Here is a 15,902-nt window from a genome sequence, read left to right on the forward strand (position 1 = left end):
CTGAAAAACTAAGGAGCTGCAAATATAGCTTTTCAGGGGTGCACATGGTCATATGAGCATCTGCAATGGCACCTGCTGTAGCTAAATGACACTGTGAAGGCCCTGGAAGCTTGCAGGATTACTAGTCCCCGTGGGAATGGCCCCCAGTGACTCAGTGATGCCTGTTATCTCTTCTCATCATATGGCATGCTTCCAGGTGAAGTTCCATTTGCTAACTTGCCAAATGCTCTCACCTGAAGCCAGCTTCCTCGGGTAACTTTTATTTAAGTTAAACAAACAAACACCTGAAATATTTCACATTCTGAGAATACCAGACCCAAAAAAAAAAAAATCTTGAAGTTGATGGGATTTTATAATAAACTGACTAGGAGTGTACACATGCCCTAGAGTTTAACTGGGCCCAACACAAATGGATGTAAGTGCCTGTCAATCCACTCTTAGATGTCCTGTGGCTTCACCTGCCCCCTGGCCCATCCAGTCATACCTACTCCATTCAGAGGTAAGAACACCTTGACATCAAGCCATACTTTTTGGTTTCCTCTTTGGACCAGTCATTTTGGACTCCAGCCTCCAAATCTCTTAACCCCTTATGAGAAGTTATAAATGCTCTCCAAGTGATTTCTGAAACTGAGGTAATGGCACAGGTGTGACCACAGGCACCTTCCTCAGCACACAACATGCCCTACGGCTTCTCCAGGGCTCTAGCTGGGGGAGCCTTGGAAAACAGCAACCTGGACTTCTCTCCTGCTGGACTGATGTGAATTCTGAAGACTGACAAACTACAAAAGCGCTGTGGGCTTGGCTCTATTCCAAAAAATGTCCTGGGGCCTCTTACAGACCTGCAAGGTCTGTGTTTATGACATGCTGGTGACAGGGCTGATTCTCCCTGCCCAACTACAGGATCTGTGTGGCTCACTTGGGTGGGGAAACTTACAAATTGAAAGTGCAGGTCCAAGTGTAAAAGAGTTCTCTGTATCTCCATAACCCTTCTCTTAAGAGCTCCATGAGATGCTTCTCTTTGCTAGGTTTACTGGAAAAGTTCTTCAACCTTTTCACAGAAAAAGGAGTCTTTTTTTGCACCAGGGAAGTCAGTCAGTGTGGGAAAGTATCTTTGCTGTGTATGTCACACAGCTTCAGAACATGATCTTTTTCTTTTGTCTAAAGTTTGACTCTTTTATTACCCAGCATCCCACTGGGTACTTAATGAAAACAAGAGTTCAAAAGCAGGAGGGCAAAGCAACCACTTTGACAGCACCAACATGCTCTCTGATGGTGAAGGGTGTACCTGCTGGGGAGACAGCTGACCTGGTTCTCAGCCTGCCCCTGCCTGATGTGAATGGGCTGGGTTACACTGGGCAAGTCATTTCACACTCTGGAATTTTCCTCATCTAGAAAATAAGAAGGTGTGTTTTATTCTCTAATGTCTTTCTGGTTCTACATGTATTTTTACCTAAGAGGGGGCATTCCCTTATAAACAAATACATCTTAATACATTTAGCAAAAACAAAAACAACAACAACAAAAAAAAACTACTAGTGTGAGGACAGTAGATGTTAACATTTGGGCAGCTCTTGGCTGCCTGTCCTAAGAGAGAGAAAGCAAAGTGTGGAATGGAAATTTTACCTCAAGTAGTGGTTCTTTCTGCACTTGACCTACCTAATCGAGAATAGCCAATTTTCTGCAAGTGGACTAAAATGTCTATGCCAGTGATTTCCTACCTTTTGTAGTAGATCTGCTCTGTTCGTTTAATTTTATAGCAACACTCCTCTATCTATGACATACATGTGAAAATTAAAAGGATTAATTTTTTTCTTTAACATCTAAAGTAATAAATAACAGATAATAAGCATAGTCAGAGCTACCTGGAAATGAGAACCAGGAGGTTTGCCGCAGACCCACTTATCCTGAAAGGGGAGTTCGGAGGGTGCTGGGTTAAGAGATTTCAATGGACAGATCTCTCAATTGTCATTTTCAGCCCAGGGACACATGCCTGACTTTGGAAAATTTATAACTGTAAGTGTCAGACCTGAGTAAATAGCTTCCCTGTGTCACTCTGGTCTTATATCCCGGCCTTTTACACATTCAACTCTATCCTCTCCTCTCATCTGCACACTAAGGGGAAAGGGGTCAATCTACCCGATAAGTGAGGCTTTAAGGACATCTAGAAGTGTGTGCTACATTTGCACCCGAACTAATTGTATCCTAAGATGTATTCACACCAACATTTCTGAGATGTGGATGAGATTTGCAAAGGATAAGCACATTGTTTTATCTTAAAAATCTGCAATTAAGTCACTATGGAGTTATAATCCTCAGTGTCTTAGATTACAGGAAATACCCCGAGCATCGTGTGTGTACATATGGCATGCGCACAGAAAACTGTGTCCTAGAAAAATCTTGGACAAGTCTACAATGCCTCCTCCTTACTGATTTCAGACCCTTGATCCCTAAAATTACGAAGAATAAAGCCACAAAAAAAGATCAATGGGAACTGGGGAAAGAGATGGCAAGTCTCCATCCTCCAAATGAACCCTAACTTGTTGGCTTGATCTGCAATTTGAGAAACACTTAAGGAGCAGGAATTGTGGCTCTTTAGACTGCTGATAGGGAGGTGGGTGAGTTCTAAGTACAAGTGGCCCAAGGGACCTGAGAACCAAGGCGGACGAAGCCCTCTGATCAGCGTATGCATCTCGTTGCCGACCCTACTTTCTTCACAATCCAATTTCTGGTTCACAGTGCCATCAGAGGCCTCACTGCCCCAGCCTCACGGTCCAGCAGGCTGTGGTCAGACAGAAGCTCTTCAGCCTGAAGCCTTTCAAATTGTTTTCCTTACTAAGTAAACAGGCTTTCATATTTCATGAAGCAGAGCAGGCTGCTGCTGTGACTGTTCACCCACAGCCTCCTCTGCAGGACTGCAGTGGACACCCTGTTTGGAAATGTCTGCATGGAACACAGGTGACGGCACTACCACAAAGACCCACGGCAGGCAGGTGCTCTTAGGGGTGTTAGGGGTCAGACCGGATATCAGGAGGGTCTTACCCTCCTTCCTCCCCAGTGCTTCCCCAGCTTCTGATTATCCTGCAATATCACTCACCTCATACTCTTTAGACATTAACCATAGACAAATTTTAAAGGTAATACAAAAAAGTCACAAGCATGCATATACTATATAGCACAGCTGCCGTATATGGAATGTTAATGAAGAGCATACTAAACCAGCGTATCCAAACAGTTTATACATGGGCCAACATTTCAGAGTCTAAAGATTCCAATTAAATTTATTCATATGGAAGCCTACCAACATATCAGAAAAAAAACATACAAAGACAAAAAAGACGAAGAATTTAAAAATTCTTGATAGTTATGAAGTGTTTGCCTCAAGGGCTTAGAGTTTGGCTCACTGGTGGGGCACTTGCCTATGAAGCACAAGGCCGTGGGTTCAATTCCCAGCATCACAATGGGGGTGAGCGGGGGAGGTGGGGGGTTCCTTCCAAAACTACCAACTACTGTAATTTGAAATATATGGTAATACAAAACTGAACACAAAACTATAGTACAAGTTTGCTCGAACATCAAAATCACCTTTTTCAGAAAAAGATACCGAATACTTCCCTAAGAAGTAATTTTGCAGATGTTTTTTTCTAACCTTGTATTATGTGGATTGACATGCCCTCTGCAATTATCAGCCACAACCCTGGAGCAGATAAACATCACAAAACTATATGATGGTTTTGGAGAAAGGACGGAGGGCACTTGAATTTTTTCTAGCCATGATCTCTAATTTGCTTATTATTAGAGAAGGCAGGAGTAAATACAAAAGGGGGCTATTCTGGTCAGGCAGCCGCTAATGTGGAGGAGAGAAGCCACATTCATACTTTTCCTGACTTGCCGCCTAATGAGTAGCAATTAATTCATCTTATTGTATTCCAAATGCCAAAGACTCCATTCACATCAAAGAAAAAATTTTCAAGGCTTTTACCATTGTTCATTTTTAAATATACTGAGCTATATTTAGTATTTTATAATTGTCAACAGCGGTTCTTTTAATCCTGATATGGAACTTAGCATCATAAAGGACCTTAGATGAGGAGACTGGTAGGTGTGCCTTGTGGCCCTCCAGGAAGCCTGTCTCTGAGGGCAGCTTTGCTTCAGGCCAGATCTGAGTGTGCAGGAGAAGGTACCCTATGACCTTTGTCCCTTTTCTGGGAGGTGACAGTATGGAGCAGAAGGTGGCTCCCTGGGCAGGTTAGAGGAACCCCAATGGCAGCTGGCTGGAGCTGAGCTCCAGAGCGGGCAGTAGCTGCCACTGTTCATCTCCTCAGATGCAAAGACACAGGAGAAGGGCTCAGCATGGGTGAGCCACTGCACAGCATCTCGAGTCAGATGGATAACCTCATCCTTGACCAGCACGCTCCTTGAGGAGGCTGTGGGGCACTACGCAAAGAGTCTGGGCTTTCGCACCAGACAGCCCTGGAATCAAATTCAAATTTGAGACCCTTGGCAAGGCAGTTATTCTGAGCCACTGCATCTTCTTCTGTGAAGCAAGGGTCAGAACACCCCAGCATAGGACTGCTTCAAGCACTTAGTGCAGGGTCCTCACAACCAACCAACCTGCCATCCAGGTTCTACCCTGCTCAGAATCTGCAATGCCCATGAACTTGGGTCCTCACTACAGAATCTTGGAAATGATTGTTATTCAAGGGCATTCTCTGCATTGCAGGTTCTTCAATGGAAGTTAATTAACAACAGGGTTTCTCTATTTAGGGATAAAAATATAGAATGAGGTTGTTTCTAATGCCCATTAAAAGAAAATCCAGACCTGGCTCATTTCACATAGAAAAGTTGGGTGTGGTGGCAAAGTCTATAATCCCCACTGATCCGGAGGCTGAGGCAGGAGGATCACAAGTTTGAGGTCAGCCTCAGCAACTCAGTAAGGCCTTTAGGAACTTAGATCCTGTCTCAATATAAAAAAATAAAAAAGAGGGGAGATGTATCCCAGTGGTAAAGGTCCCCTAGGTTCAATCCCTCGTACCAAAAAAAAAAAAAAAAAAAATCAGTTCCCACAGAAAGGTCAACAGGCTCAATGCTCAGGGCCACACTGTCCCACTGACCTGCACTGCACCTCTGCTGATGAGAGGTTCTACATCACATCTGGGACAAGAAATTGCCTCCCAACTGAGTTTTAATTCAGTTGGTGATGAAAATATCTTCAGGAGAAAAGGTACATGTCACAAAAAAGGTACGTGCAGAAGACTCTGGCGAAGGCTGGGAGATGCCAGAAAGACTGCGAGACTTCCCCACCCACGACTCGGCCAAGCATCTCGGTGCCACACAAAGGAGGCTGCTGTGCGGAAACTCTCCACTCCTGCCCTGCCCAGGTCTTCTGAGGAGCAGAGTGGCCCAGGGGAAGGGAAGCAGGTCTGTCTTCCCTGTGGCAGGCCCTTCCTGGGTGGATTCAGTGGAGATACAAACAGGAAGCGCAGGGCAGACGTCAGAGACACCCCAGTGAAGATCTTCAACTCCGGAGAATTAAACGGGCAACATGAACTTTAAGTTCTGTGTTTATTGGAAGGAACAGTAAATTGGAAAGAAAGGCCTGTTCAGAAATCAAATCACAAAGGCCACCAGGGCAAGAATGAAAATGGCCCTGGGGGAGTGCATGTTGCTTGTAAATTAGTCACCAATGACTGGACGTAATGGGAGACGCTAGGGTCTTTATCCACTGTTGGGATGATGCAATGTCAACCAGTACAGGAGTCTCTCCAATACGCACCCAGGGCCAGACATGAACGTGTATCCTTAGACATACTCCTGCTGAGGTCAGAGCAGGGCAAGGTACTTATACTTTCCTAGTACTGTCCTGCGTCACGCACTTCCCCAGACAAACAAAACATGAACTGGACGTGGCATGGTCCATCTTCTGTGAAGGTGAAGGTGAACATGGTCCATGGTGTGGTCATGGTGTCTGCACAGCTGGATTGAGGTTTCCACAAGCCTCTGACACCAGCAAATAAAGGATGGCCTCTCTGCTGCTGATGGGGAAAGAGGACTCCAGACAGGGTAAGGACAGTTGATCTATGCAGAAAGAGATTCAGAGCCGAAAACTACACAGGAACTCGGAACAGGAAAGAAAGACTGCTTAATGCATGGAAAACACTTTCACACTCTTTCTAATGCTGGGAGAGTAAATCCCTGGAGCTTAAAAAAATGGGGGAGTGGATGGATGACTTTTTGATGAATTAATGGTGAGTGAAACAATCAAAGTGGAGAACAACTTCTAACATTGCAATCTAGTCCTCAGACCATGCTGCTGTTTCTCACAACTCAACCGGAGATGCCAGTAAGAGGCTAAACCAGGGCAAAGGGGAAGATAGGCAAAAATAAATGAAACCAGAACGGGCAACACTGCTGTAGATGCAGCTGTTGGCACAAATCCAAGGCAGAGTCCTAACTCTCACCCTTGGAATTTCTAAAAGCATATTCCCTAGACTTGTAAGCCACCTGCCCACTGTAACTGCACAGATTCTGCCTCTATAACTGGAATCAGGCCTGGTTACCAAGCTGTGGATCCTCTAAGACACCTAACGCCTGAAGGTCACTGAGCCAAAAGGACTGTCTGCACAGAAGTCACACCGGCGGCAGTCCTACCAAGTCACTCAAGCTCACCTCTAGACTGGCAGTCAGGGCTCTTGCTTCTCTCTTACACACTTTAACCCAGAAGACCGAACTCTGACTGTATATGCAAATTTCCAAAATTCTGATGCTCTCGCCACAAATGCATTGTATTCCTCCTCCATCCACCTCGCCATTCTGCTCCAGGTGCACCATCTTCTCACTCCCTTGCTATTTCAACCAACCCCTCTATTTCTTGCCATGTGCATTCTCCCTTATGGTTATGGTCTGTGTTCAAGGTCATTTCAAACTATTGGCCAAATCTTGGCTTAGGCTGCTACATATTGCAGAGAAAGCATCTTATGTTGGTGACAACAGCTCCAGCACAAGGTCATGGCTGACAATGGGTAAACTTCTAGATTAATTTTAAGACGGGGGGCGGGGGGGGGGAGGTAAGTTTTCACTGGATTTGATTTTCTCAGGGAAACAAAGGGCAAGGAAAGACTAGTGGGGGGACTGGTTTTGACTGGAAAAGAAAGGTTGGTAGAGGAGATTAGAAAAAGTACAGAATAATGTTTTAACCATTTGATCTCTGTTATTTTAAAAGACAAAAGAGATTATGTCATAACGAAAATGATCATTTCTAGATCATACAAACATGAGTATTTAACATGTTCTTCTCTGTACCAACTTCTAAGTATCCAAAATTTAGCAACAATAAAAACCTCAAAGTTAATTTTGATGCCCACTCCAAGTTAATTACTGTTATTTTGAGAACTCAACTTTAATACACCAAGTCTTACACACTACTATTGAAAATTTTTTTCTGAAGAGTTCTGGTGTGTATTTTGCAGGTTCCTAGGGGCAAACCTTATAAACATAATCCACTCTTTAAAAACAATGAGGAAGAAAGAGCAGAAAGTAGTCATGATGGACTAGAGTGGGGAGCCAGCCAAGGGCAACCAGAGGACTGGTGAGGGCCACAGAGTGGGGTTGGCTTCTGGTCGAGGCCCCCACTTCTCTCAACCACACTTACAGGAGTCCAGGAATTTAAGTTTCCCTGCCTCCAACTTGACCTCCCTTTTACTAACTATCCTCCAAAAAACAGCTAGAGGGATCTTTTCAAGGTACACACTAGAACAACCTTGGGTTACTCCCAAAAGGACCAGTGAACCCCGCCCCCTCCTCAGGGGGACCATGTAGGCCTCCCTGTGGGACTCCCCCAGCCATCTCCCACTGCCCATCTCTAGGGTGCTCTTAATGGTGCCCCAAACCCCCACCTCTGTGGGAAACCACCACCTTCCTCTATACTTGGATCCAATGAGGTCTCCTCCATGAGGCATTCCACAATTCTCCACTCAGAATTAATCATTCCTCCCTCTGGGAAGCCTCCGTATGACCCTAGTTAATTTCTCTTGCAGAGCACCTAGCTATGGACAACCTACCACAGAACAGACAGAAAGGTTTAGTGTCCTGGCCCCCCAAAACAGGCTGTGCATCAACTCTGTATGCCCAATATTTATGAGGGCCTAGAATATACTGGGTTCTCAATGAAAGGTTTGTAGGTAATTATGTCTGTACTTTTAAATTTCAAAACTATGAGGAAGTCTTAACACATTCACCGGAATAATTTTTCCTTTGCTAAAATTAAAATGAAAGTCCACACTTTGGGGTTGAAACTGGCCTCTAAAGAAGCACTCTGAAACCACTGCAGTCAATGGCACAGAGCTGGCCTTTGGGACTTAGTCTAACAGATTTTTAAAAGTGACTTTGCAGTTAGGATGACTCATCTGTGGGCATGACAGGAGACTGACCCCACTGTCTCTGTGAGTCTTTTCTTCAAGAGAAAACAGTGAGCAGGCCATAAAACTTAGAGTGTGAGCTTCAGTGGGACTGGTGAGCTTCCTGGAGGCTCCTCCTTTTCCTGCTGCCTAAAGTAGCCTGGTCTCTCAAACTCTGTGCAGTGGAACAGCCAAAGTGGACATGGCTGCAGAGGTGAGAGCCTGAGCTTCAATTTGCTTCAGCCGTTTTTACTCATTCACATAACAAAGGATTTCAGTACAATTTCAATTTGAAAAATGAGTTCCACTGCCTTTAAAAAAGAATGGCAAGCCAGGTACAGTGGCCCATGCCTACAATCCCAGCAACTCAGGAGGCTGAGGCAGAAGGATCTCAAGTTCAAAGCCAGCCTTAGCAACGGCAAGGCACTAAGCAACTCGGTGAGACCCTGTCTCGAAATAAAATACAAAATAGAGCTGGGGATGTGACTCAGTGCCCCTGAGTTCAAACCCAGGTACCCTACCACCACCAAAAAAAAAAAAAAAAAAAAAAAAAAAAAAGAATGGCAAACCAGTAGCCTCATGAATTGTGCCACACTCTTCCCTGGGAAGTAAGGAAAGGAGAGGCTTGGAAGCAAGAAGACTCATAAGGAAGCAGCACCAGGCCGTGGCCCCAGGTGTGGACATAGAACTTTTTCAAACTCTGTGGCAGGACAGGGAAATGTGAGCATGGCTTTGGTCTTCACAGGACCACAAACCTGTTTCCCCCTCTGATTTCTCAGCATGTGGAATAGCAGTAACCAGCCTGGGGGAGAGAGTCAATCAAGGACTGACCTGGGGCTGGAGAGTCATCAGTCACCTTCTCCAAGAAGACTCTAGTATCTTCTTTGGCAAAATACAATATGTCACGTAATCTCGGGTACTTTCTGCCACCCCCACTGCGCGCCCAGAAGCTACCCTTGTTGCCTTCTGGGATGACTTCACCTTTGTGTTTTGAGTTTATCTCACTAGTTAGTATTGGAGTAAAGAAGACTATGGCTCTCAGTCTCACCCCAATATGAACTCAGAGAAGAGGTTCCTCCCTGTCTCCTCACTACTGTGCTACTAGATGCCAGAACCCAGTCAGAGTGCAGATGGGGCAATGAGACTAACCCCTCCAAAGAACCAACAGACTGGACCAGAGGCTGCATCCTGGTACCAGGTGATCAGGAAGAATAAGGATGAAATGTCTGTGGAAGGAAGGAAGGCAGCAGTATCACCAAGAAACAGGTGACAGCCGACAGCCAGCCTTACTCTCCTGGACTGTCGCAACACTCTCTGAGTGGTGACACAGAGGCTATAAGGCCAGGATCATGCCCTAAGTTACTGATGATCACTAAGGTGTCAATCCCAAATAAAGTCCAAATTCTGGCCAATGGCTCAAAGGGAAACTGTGGATGCCCAGGGGTGAGCTGGTAGCAAGCCTGCACACTCAGCTCCAAGGAACACCGGGAGAACACATTATCTAAAGTGTGCTGGCATGGAGCTGTCTGCTTGAAAACATTCTCCCATCTCCACTAGATAAAAGCCCATAAGGAAGAAAAGTAGTTTAGAAGTCAGGAGGATCTGTGTTCAAACTCTGCCTTTGCCCCTTACTAGGTTGGGTGACTGGGTCCCACGTTGTAGTGAGCTCAAATGAGAGGGCACGCAAGAAGCCCTGCACAAAAATAAAACTCCTGTCTTTCAACTTTCAAACTTGGAAGCACGTTCTTTGTGAGTTTATCCCTAAGATTCCCTCCGTGTTTCATTGTGGCTCTTGGTGCTCACACTTACCCCAAGAGCTCCCTAGGTTTCACATTCCCACTCATGTGGCCAGTTCTGTGCTGGGAGCTGCCTGCTAACATCCCATCAAGATGAGCTCTATGCCCAGAACCCTCAACCAGCATTAGCTGATGGAAAAACAAAAGACTCCAGTTTCCCAGAATAATATGGCAGGGAAGGAGGAAAGAAATTAAAAGAAGATGGAGGTGGTTTTGGAGCTTACATGCTGTAGCTGTTGCTATTCCATAGCCTGTGTCCACCTCCTCTTTGTGACTGCCCCAAAGAGTGGGACAGGACTGAAAGTGCAGGGAAACTTTTCTTCTCTTATTGGTGCATTAGAGTTGTACATAATGGTATGATTCGTTGTTACACATTCACTCATGCATGCGATGTGACAATAGAATTTGGCCAATATCATTCCCCAGTACTTCCCCTTTTCCTATTCTCCTCTTTCCCTGGTCCCTCTGTCCTACTGATCTCTCTTCTATTTTCAGGAGACCCCCTGCCCCAACCTCTTCTTTCCTTTTTCCTCTCTAGCTTCCACAGATGAGAGAAAACATATAGCCCTTGACAGAAAGTTTTTCAAAATTTATTTTCAAAGAATATTCAACAGTACCAAACACCTCACATTCCCATTCATGCAGCCAATTCTATGATAGAGTGTTGGTTGCTAATTGCCCACCAAGATGAGTGCCATGCTTGAACCCTGAAGCAGGATTTACAGCAATATCTGCCTATATGTAAATGTACAGAACAACAGCAAAATTGTGTTCATGGAATAAAATTCATAATATGATCAAACAATTTCCCTGTATCTCACGGCGATTTGAACAGAAGAGCATCGTTTATCTCTTAACAGGGTTTCCAGCCGAAGGCTGTGTGCCCTTGTGAGTCAAGAGCACAGTACAGAAGCAATTCACAACCATCTCAGATGGAAACACAAAATTGGTATCTGTAAACTTCTTTGTACATCATTAATTCATTAGCTCAGAGAAACTAGAAACAGAGTCAGAATGTGAGCAAACACTGGGGTAGTTACATCCACAGAGAGTACCGCACCTTTGGTTAAAAAGCAGAATCTATGAAGTTATCTTAGCTTTTCAACTGCTCAGCCAGTGCAGCTCCAAGCCAGCCACCATCAGCCACACGTGCAAGCGAGCCAGCATGCTGCCCACTGCAGAGGGCACACCAAATGCTCTTCCTAGCTCTAGTCCTACACCACAGCCAGTCTCGCTTGTATCAAAAGAGCGGGAGGACTTGCATCATTGGGCTGTGAGATGACACTGTTTTCCAGTGTGGAATAAAACCACAAATTTAATTAATGTGGGGGGGGAGGTAGGAGAGAAGAACTATACACTCTAAAAATTAATTTTTACTATAAACTATAACTCCTCCACACACGAACTATAATTCCTTTGCATATCTAAAACAGGGCATTATCAGAAAAAAAAAAAGGTCATACAAGTTTTACTGCAAATTTTAGAAGGGGAAAAGTAGGGAGAGCTTTTTATTTTAAAATTGTCCATGCCTTCATTTTTGTTATGAAATGTATTTTAAGAAACTGGAAAATGAGGCATGGTAAAATTTTAATTGGGACTGCAAACATGAATTTGATCAAGAGCTTTCCCATCTCAAAGATCCATCTTTTTTGCTTAAGGCCACACTTTAAACTTCCTTTTAATAAGAGAGCCATTCACTTAAAAAAGAACATTAAGCAATGTGGAAGAAATTTGGCTAAAAATACTCTATGTTGGAAGAGACATACATGAAGAAGATGTATTTCCATAAGTATTCTCAAAAATGCATCAAAAGTACAAATCAAAATAATTTCTAAATATTTGTAACAAGTAATTTCATGATCACTTTGGAAATCAACTTTAAAAAAATTAAGTCTCCATCAACTTTACATCTCTGGACGACGACTTCTTGTTTTTAAAGCTCTCCTAGCCCAGGGCTGCTTGGTGGACATTCAAAGGCATTTAAAAAAAAAAAAAAAATTGTCTTTCTGTGCAGAAAAGTTATCAAGGCCAGCTCTCTGCTGCATTTGCATTGTTATTAGGAACACACACACACACACACACACACACACACACACACACACGCCCGCACATTGAGTTTAATGTGAGGCTAGTACAGAAACAGAGAGATTAGACACAAAGAAATGTAAACAGCTCTCACATGCGAGGAAACTAGGTTACCAGAATCCCAGCACCAGGCATTCACCAGTCACCATGGAAAACAGGAAGTGAGATGCATAGCAACCACAAGCCAAAAAGCAGAAAAGCGCATACCTTTAGCTTGGAATGAAAATCACGAGATTTCCTTCTGGCAAGAACCTGAATGTGACTAGACACCTGCAGGGTAGGGGAAGGGAGGAAAACAAAGGAAAAGCCTGTAACCATGGAGATGAAAAGCCCCCTACAACTGGGCAAGCCAGACGTACCTTAATGGCGGCTTGAATTTCTCGAACTTTCTTTCTTGCTAAGACCTGTATATGACTAGACACCTACATTGTTCGGGTTTATGAGGGGAAACAAAAAACAAAACAAAACAAAACAAAACAAAAAAAGGAAATCAAATATAAAATCGCTACTCCTTGGGAGGGTTTGGGGAGGGGGGAGGTTATTTGCATCTCAACAAAGCTCCGCAGTTAGGAATACACAGTCCCAGCCAGACACCAAGCCCCCAGCACTGCTCTAAGCTTTTCAGACTGGGTCATCACTGCAGTGACTTGATTCAGGACCAAAGTTCAAGCTCATCTCAGTTTTCCCACCCGGGAGAAATCATGGGCACTGGGAAAAACTTATTTTGGAAGGGATGAGAGGGGGAGAGTAGGATTGCTTTCTTTATAAAATTAAAAAAGGTGGGGGTAGTGGTAAATGAAAATATTTATAGCTTCTCAGCATCAGGAGGGAAAATCCCTTTTTCTCAATTTAGAGGAGACGATCCATAAATTAGCACATAGTACAGAATCAAAAGCTGAAGCTGTCGGTTGTATTCTGATCTCATTAAGAGCTCTGGATTCTGTAGCAAATGTTAAAATAATACTGACATGTAAATTAGATTTCAAAGAGAAATGGAAAGACCCAGTTAGCAGAGCTTTTTTTTTTTTTTCCTTTTTTTTTTCTTTGCCCTTATAAATATCTTTAATCCTTCCACTCTTTTGGGTATTGACTGGGTGCCAAGTGGATTTGCATATTATTACAAAGCGAAATGTGTGAATACAGCCAGCCAGCCAGCCATCCTGTTAAAAATCTGGGTTGAAAACCACACGGATTTGCTGAACAACAAATTCACATTGGAGAGGTATCACCAACTGCTGCCTAAAAACATCCCCAGGATGCCGGGGTGTGGAAAGTAGCCAAGTCGGGCTTCTGAAACACAATGATTCTACTGGGTAAACAAATTTGCATCTCTTTCAGTGGGACTTGGTTAAATTTAGAAAAGTTCCCCAGTGAAGGGGGTCACCAGGCAAAGGACCAGAGTTCACAGGCCAGCAGACAGCCCAGGTCCAGCACTTTCAGCAGGTAAGGAATTAGCTTTGCCCATTTCCAAAATTCAGAACCTTCCATTTAGGAGTTCAGGGGCTCAGACTTCAGGGCGATTGCCTCATTTCAAACTCTCAAGTGACTCTAAAAACAGAATTTATGGTAATAAAAGATCCTTTGATCTTTAAACGTCTTTGCATTTCGACTATTCAATTTTCTTTTGTACTTTTTTTTAAGTACAGAGAAGCAGGGACTCCCCCATCCTCTTCACCCCTCCATCTGGCTCCTGCTGTTATTTGTTTTCACCAGAATTTTGTTCCTCTGTGACTCTCTGATTTGATGAGGGCCACCGTGGGGGGACATCCCCCAAGCAGACAATGCCTTGCCTCTGTGCTGGCAGGCAGCCACCCCCTTGTGCTGACTCAGCACAGACCCTGGGGGCACATGTAACATTCCCAGCAAAGGTCCCAGCCCCTCACCAACACTCACAAAACAACCCCTGATTGGGAAGGGACCTGGCTGTTGCTCGGTGGTAATGTGAGACCACAGGTTAGCTCCTTTTTTTGTTTGATAGTTTTTTTTTTTTTTAAAGACGGGGTTCATGTTGCCCAGGTTGACTATACACTTGTGATCCTCCCGTCTCAGCCTCCCAAGTTGCTGGGATTACAGGTGTGCACCACCACACCTGACAGACTATATTTTCTGAAGTCCGTGCCGTATTATTCAACATCAGTCAACGCTTGAAAAAATAATTTTTTTCTGTTAATAACTCACCCATGAGGTGTTTTTCTGTTTTCCTTTTTCTTTCTCTCTTTCTGTTTTCAGTTAAACGCTAACTAACTTCTCATCCATTCCAGTTCTGAACTGGGTCACATCAGCGATTTGGGCTGCTTTACATCTGAAAGAGCCAGGGAAGGCAGAGCCCTGGCAAAGGGCAGAGGAGAATCCCTGCCCCTGCCCTGCACAGAGGTATTTAAATTGTAACTTCATTTCAGTCACGGCAGCTACTGACAAAAAGCCACTGCGTAAGCGAGAGTGCCCTGGATGCACATCATTCAATATCACGCCTGGGCCAATACTCAAGGCTGCCAGCATTATTTTTTCATTGAAAGGATGACTAATATGTAATTGCTCCAGGATGTTACAGTGCACAAAATCTCAAAATTGCATGATTTGCAGGTGTAGTTACACTTGCAGCTTTTGCAACGTTGACAGATATATGTTTTGGGAAAGAAATGCGAGCTTTGAAATACAGTATGGGAACAGCTGTGACACTGTCCTTAGCAGGGAAACTTTCCCACGTTGAATGAAAAGAACTTGGGAGACCACATACTCAAGGGTCACTGAAATGATGAACAGTGAAAACAGCCAATTTGAAACACCTACAATGCTGATGTCCTTACAGGGAACTGGGACTGGGGCTCCTAGGAGCCAAAGCACAGCAGCCACTGCAGCCAGACGCCTCCTGGGGCCATTCGCGGACATGCACAACTCCCAGGGTGGTTACTGTACCTGCTTTCTGGTCCTCGTCTTCCCTGTCCTGAGTTTGATGTATCTGGCTATCAATTCATTCCTACCTGAAAGAAAGAAGAATTTCCAATGAGGTGGGTTACAGACCGACACACAGATATACCCCTAAAAACTAGAAATCAGAATCAAGAATTTTTCAACTGCACCTATGAGTTTATTCATGATAGAAAGAAGAAAAAAAAGTCAGTACAATTCTTTGAAAAAAAATATCTACTAGGGAAAATTAAAAGGGCACTTAATTTTAAACTTTTGTTCTACTGAGGGCAGAAATGGATGTTTGTAAAACATGCCTTTTTGTTTGCACCTAAATGGGTAGTTACTCCTAAAAGTAACAAACACAAGGGATTAGACTAGGAGTAAACAAACACAGTTCTGTGTTAGTCTTTTATTTTTCATGTTCATTTTCCTCCTCATTCCTCACTGGGGCTCTTACCTGTAGATACCTCCAGTTAAGGTCATTATTGCCACGAGAGAATGAGCCCCTGTGGCCACAGAGGCCCTACAATGCCAAGAAGCAGAACAGGGTGAAAGCAGGTGGTCTTTCTGCCCATAACTAATGGCACAAGATTGTGCCAGTGAAAACATATGACTAACTCTAAGTTTTAGAGACTTTTGGGGGTAAAAAACAAAAACAAGAACCTGAAAGTAAACAAAAACCTTCTCTCCCTACCCTACCAGAAGACTGAGAAGTCAC

At 44.0% G+C, this 15,902-nt stretch overlaps 1 protein-coding gene across 10 annotated transcripts in view; it reads right to left on the reverse strand.

Annotated features, from left to right (window-relative positions):
* The window catches only part of Tead1 (TEA domain transcription factor 1), a 253,404-nt gene that overhangs the window by 59,237 nt on the left and 178,265 nt on the right, over window positions 1–15,902 (reverse strand). For 4 of the 10 annotated variants that reach the window (XM_047519383.1, XM_047519380.1, XM_047519382.1 and 1 more), the window contains 3 exons: window positions 15,191–15,255; window positions 12,634–12,696; window positions 12,482–12,544 (listed from right to left, as the gene is read on the reverse strand). In XM_047519383.1, coding sequence (XP_047375339.1) covers window positions 12,482–12,544; window positions 12,634–12,696; window positions 15,191–15,255 — 191 coding nt within the window. The remainder of the gene's footprint in view (window positions 1–12,481; window positions 12,545–12,633; window positions 12,697–15,190; window positions 15,256–15,902) is intronic. The other 6 variants (XM_047519387.1, XM_047519384.1, XM_047519386.1 and 3 more) reach the window with 3 other exon arrangements.

This window comes from Sciurus carolinensis, chromosome 11, assembly GCF_902686445.1.
Source record: "Sciurus carolinensis chromosome 11, mSciCar1.2, whole genome shotgun sequence".
NCBI lineage: Eukaryota > Metazoa > Chordata > Mammalia > Rodentia > Sciuridae > Sciurus > Sciurus carolinensis.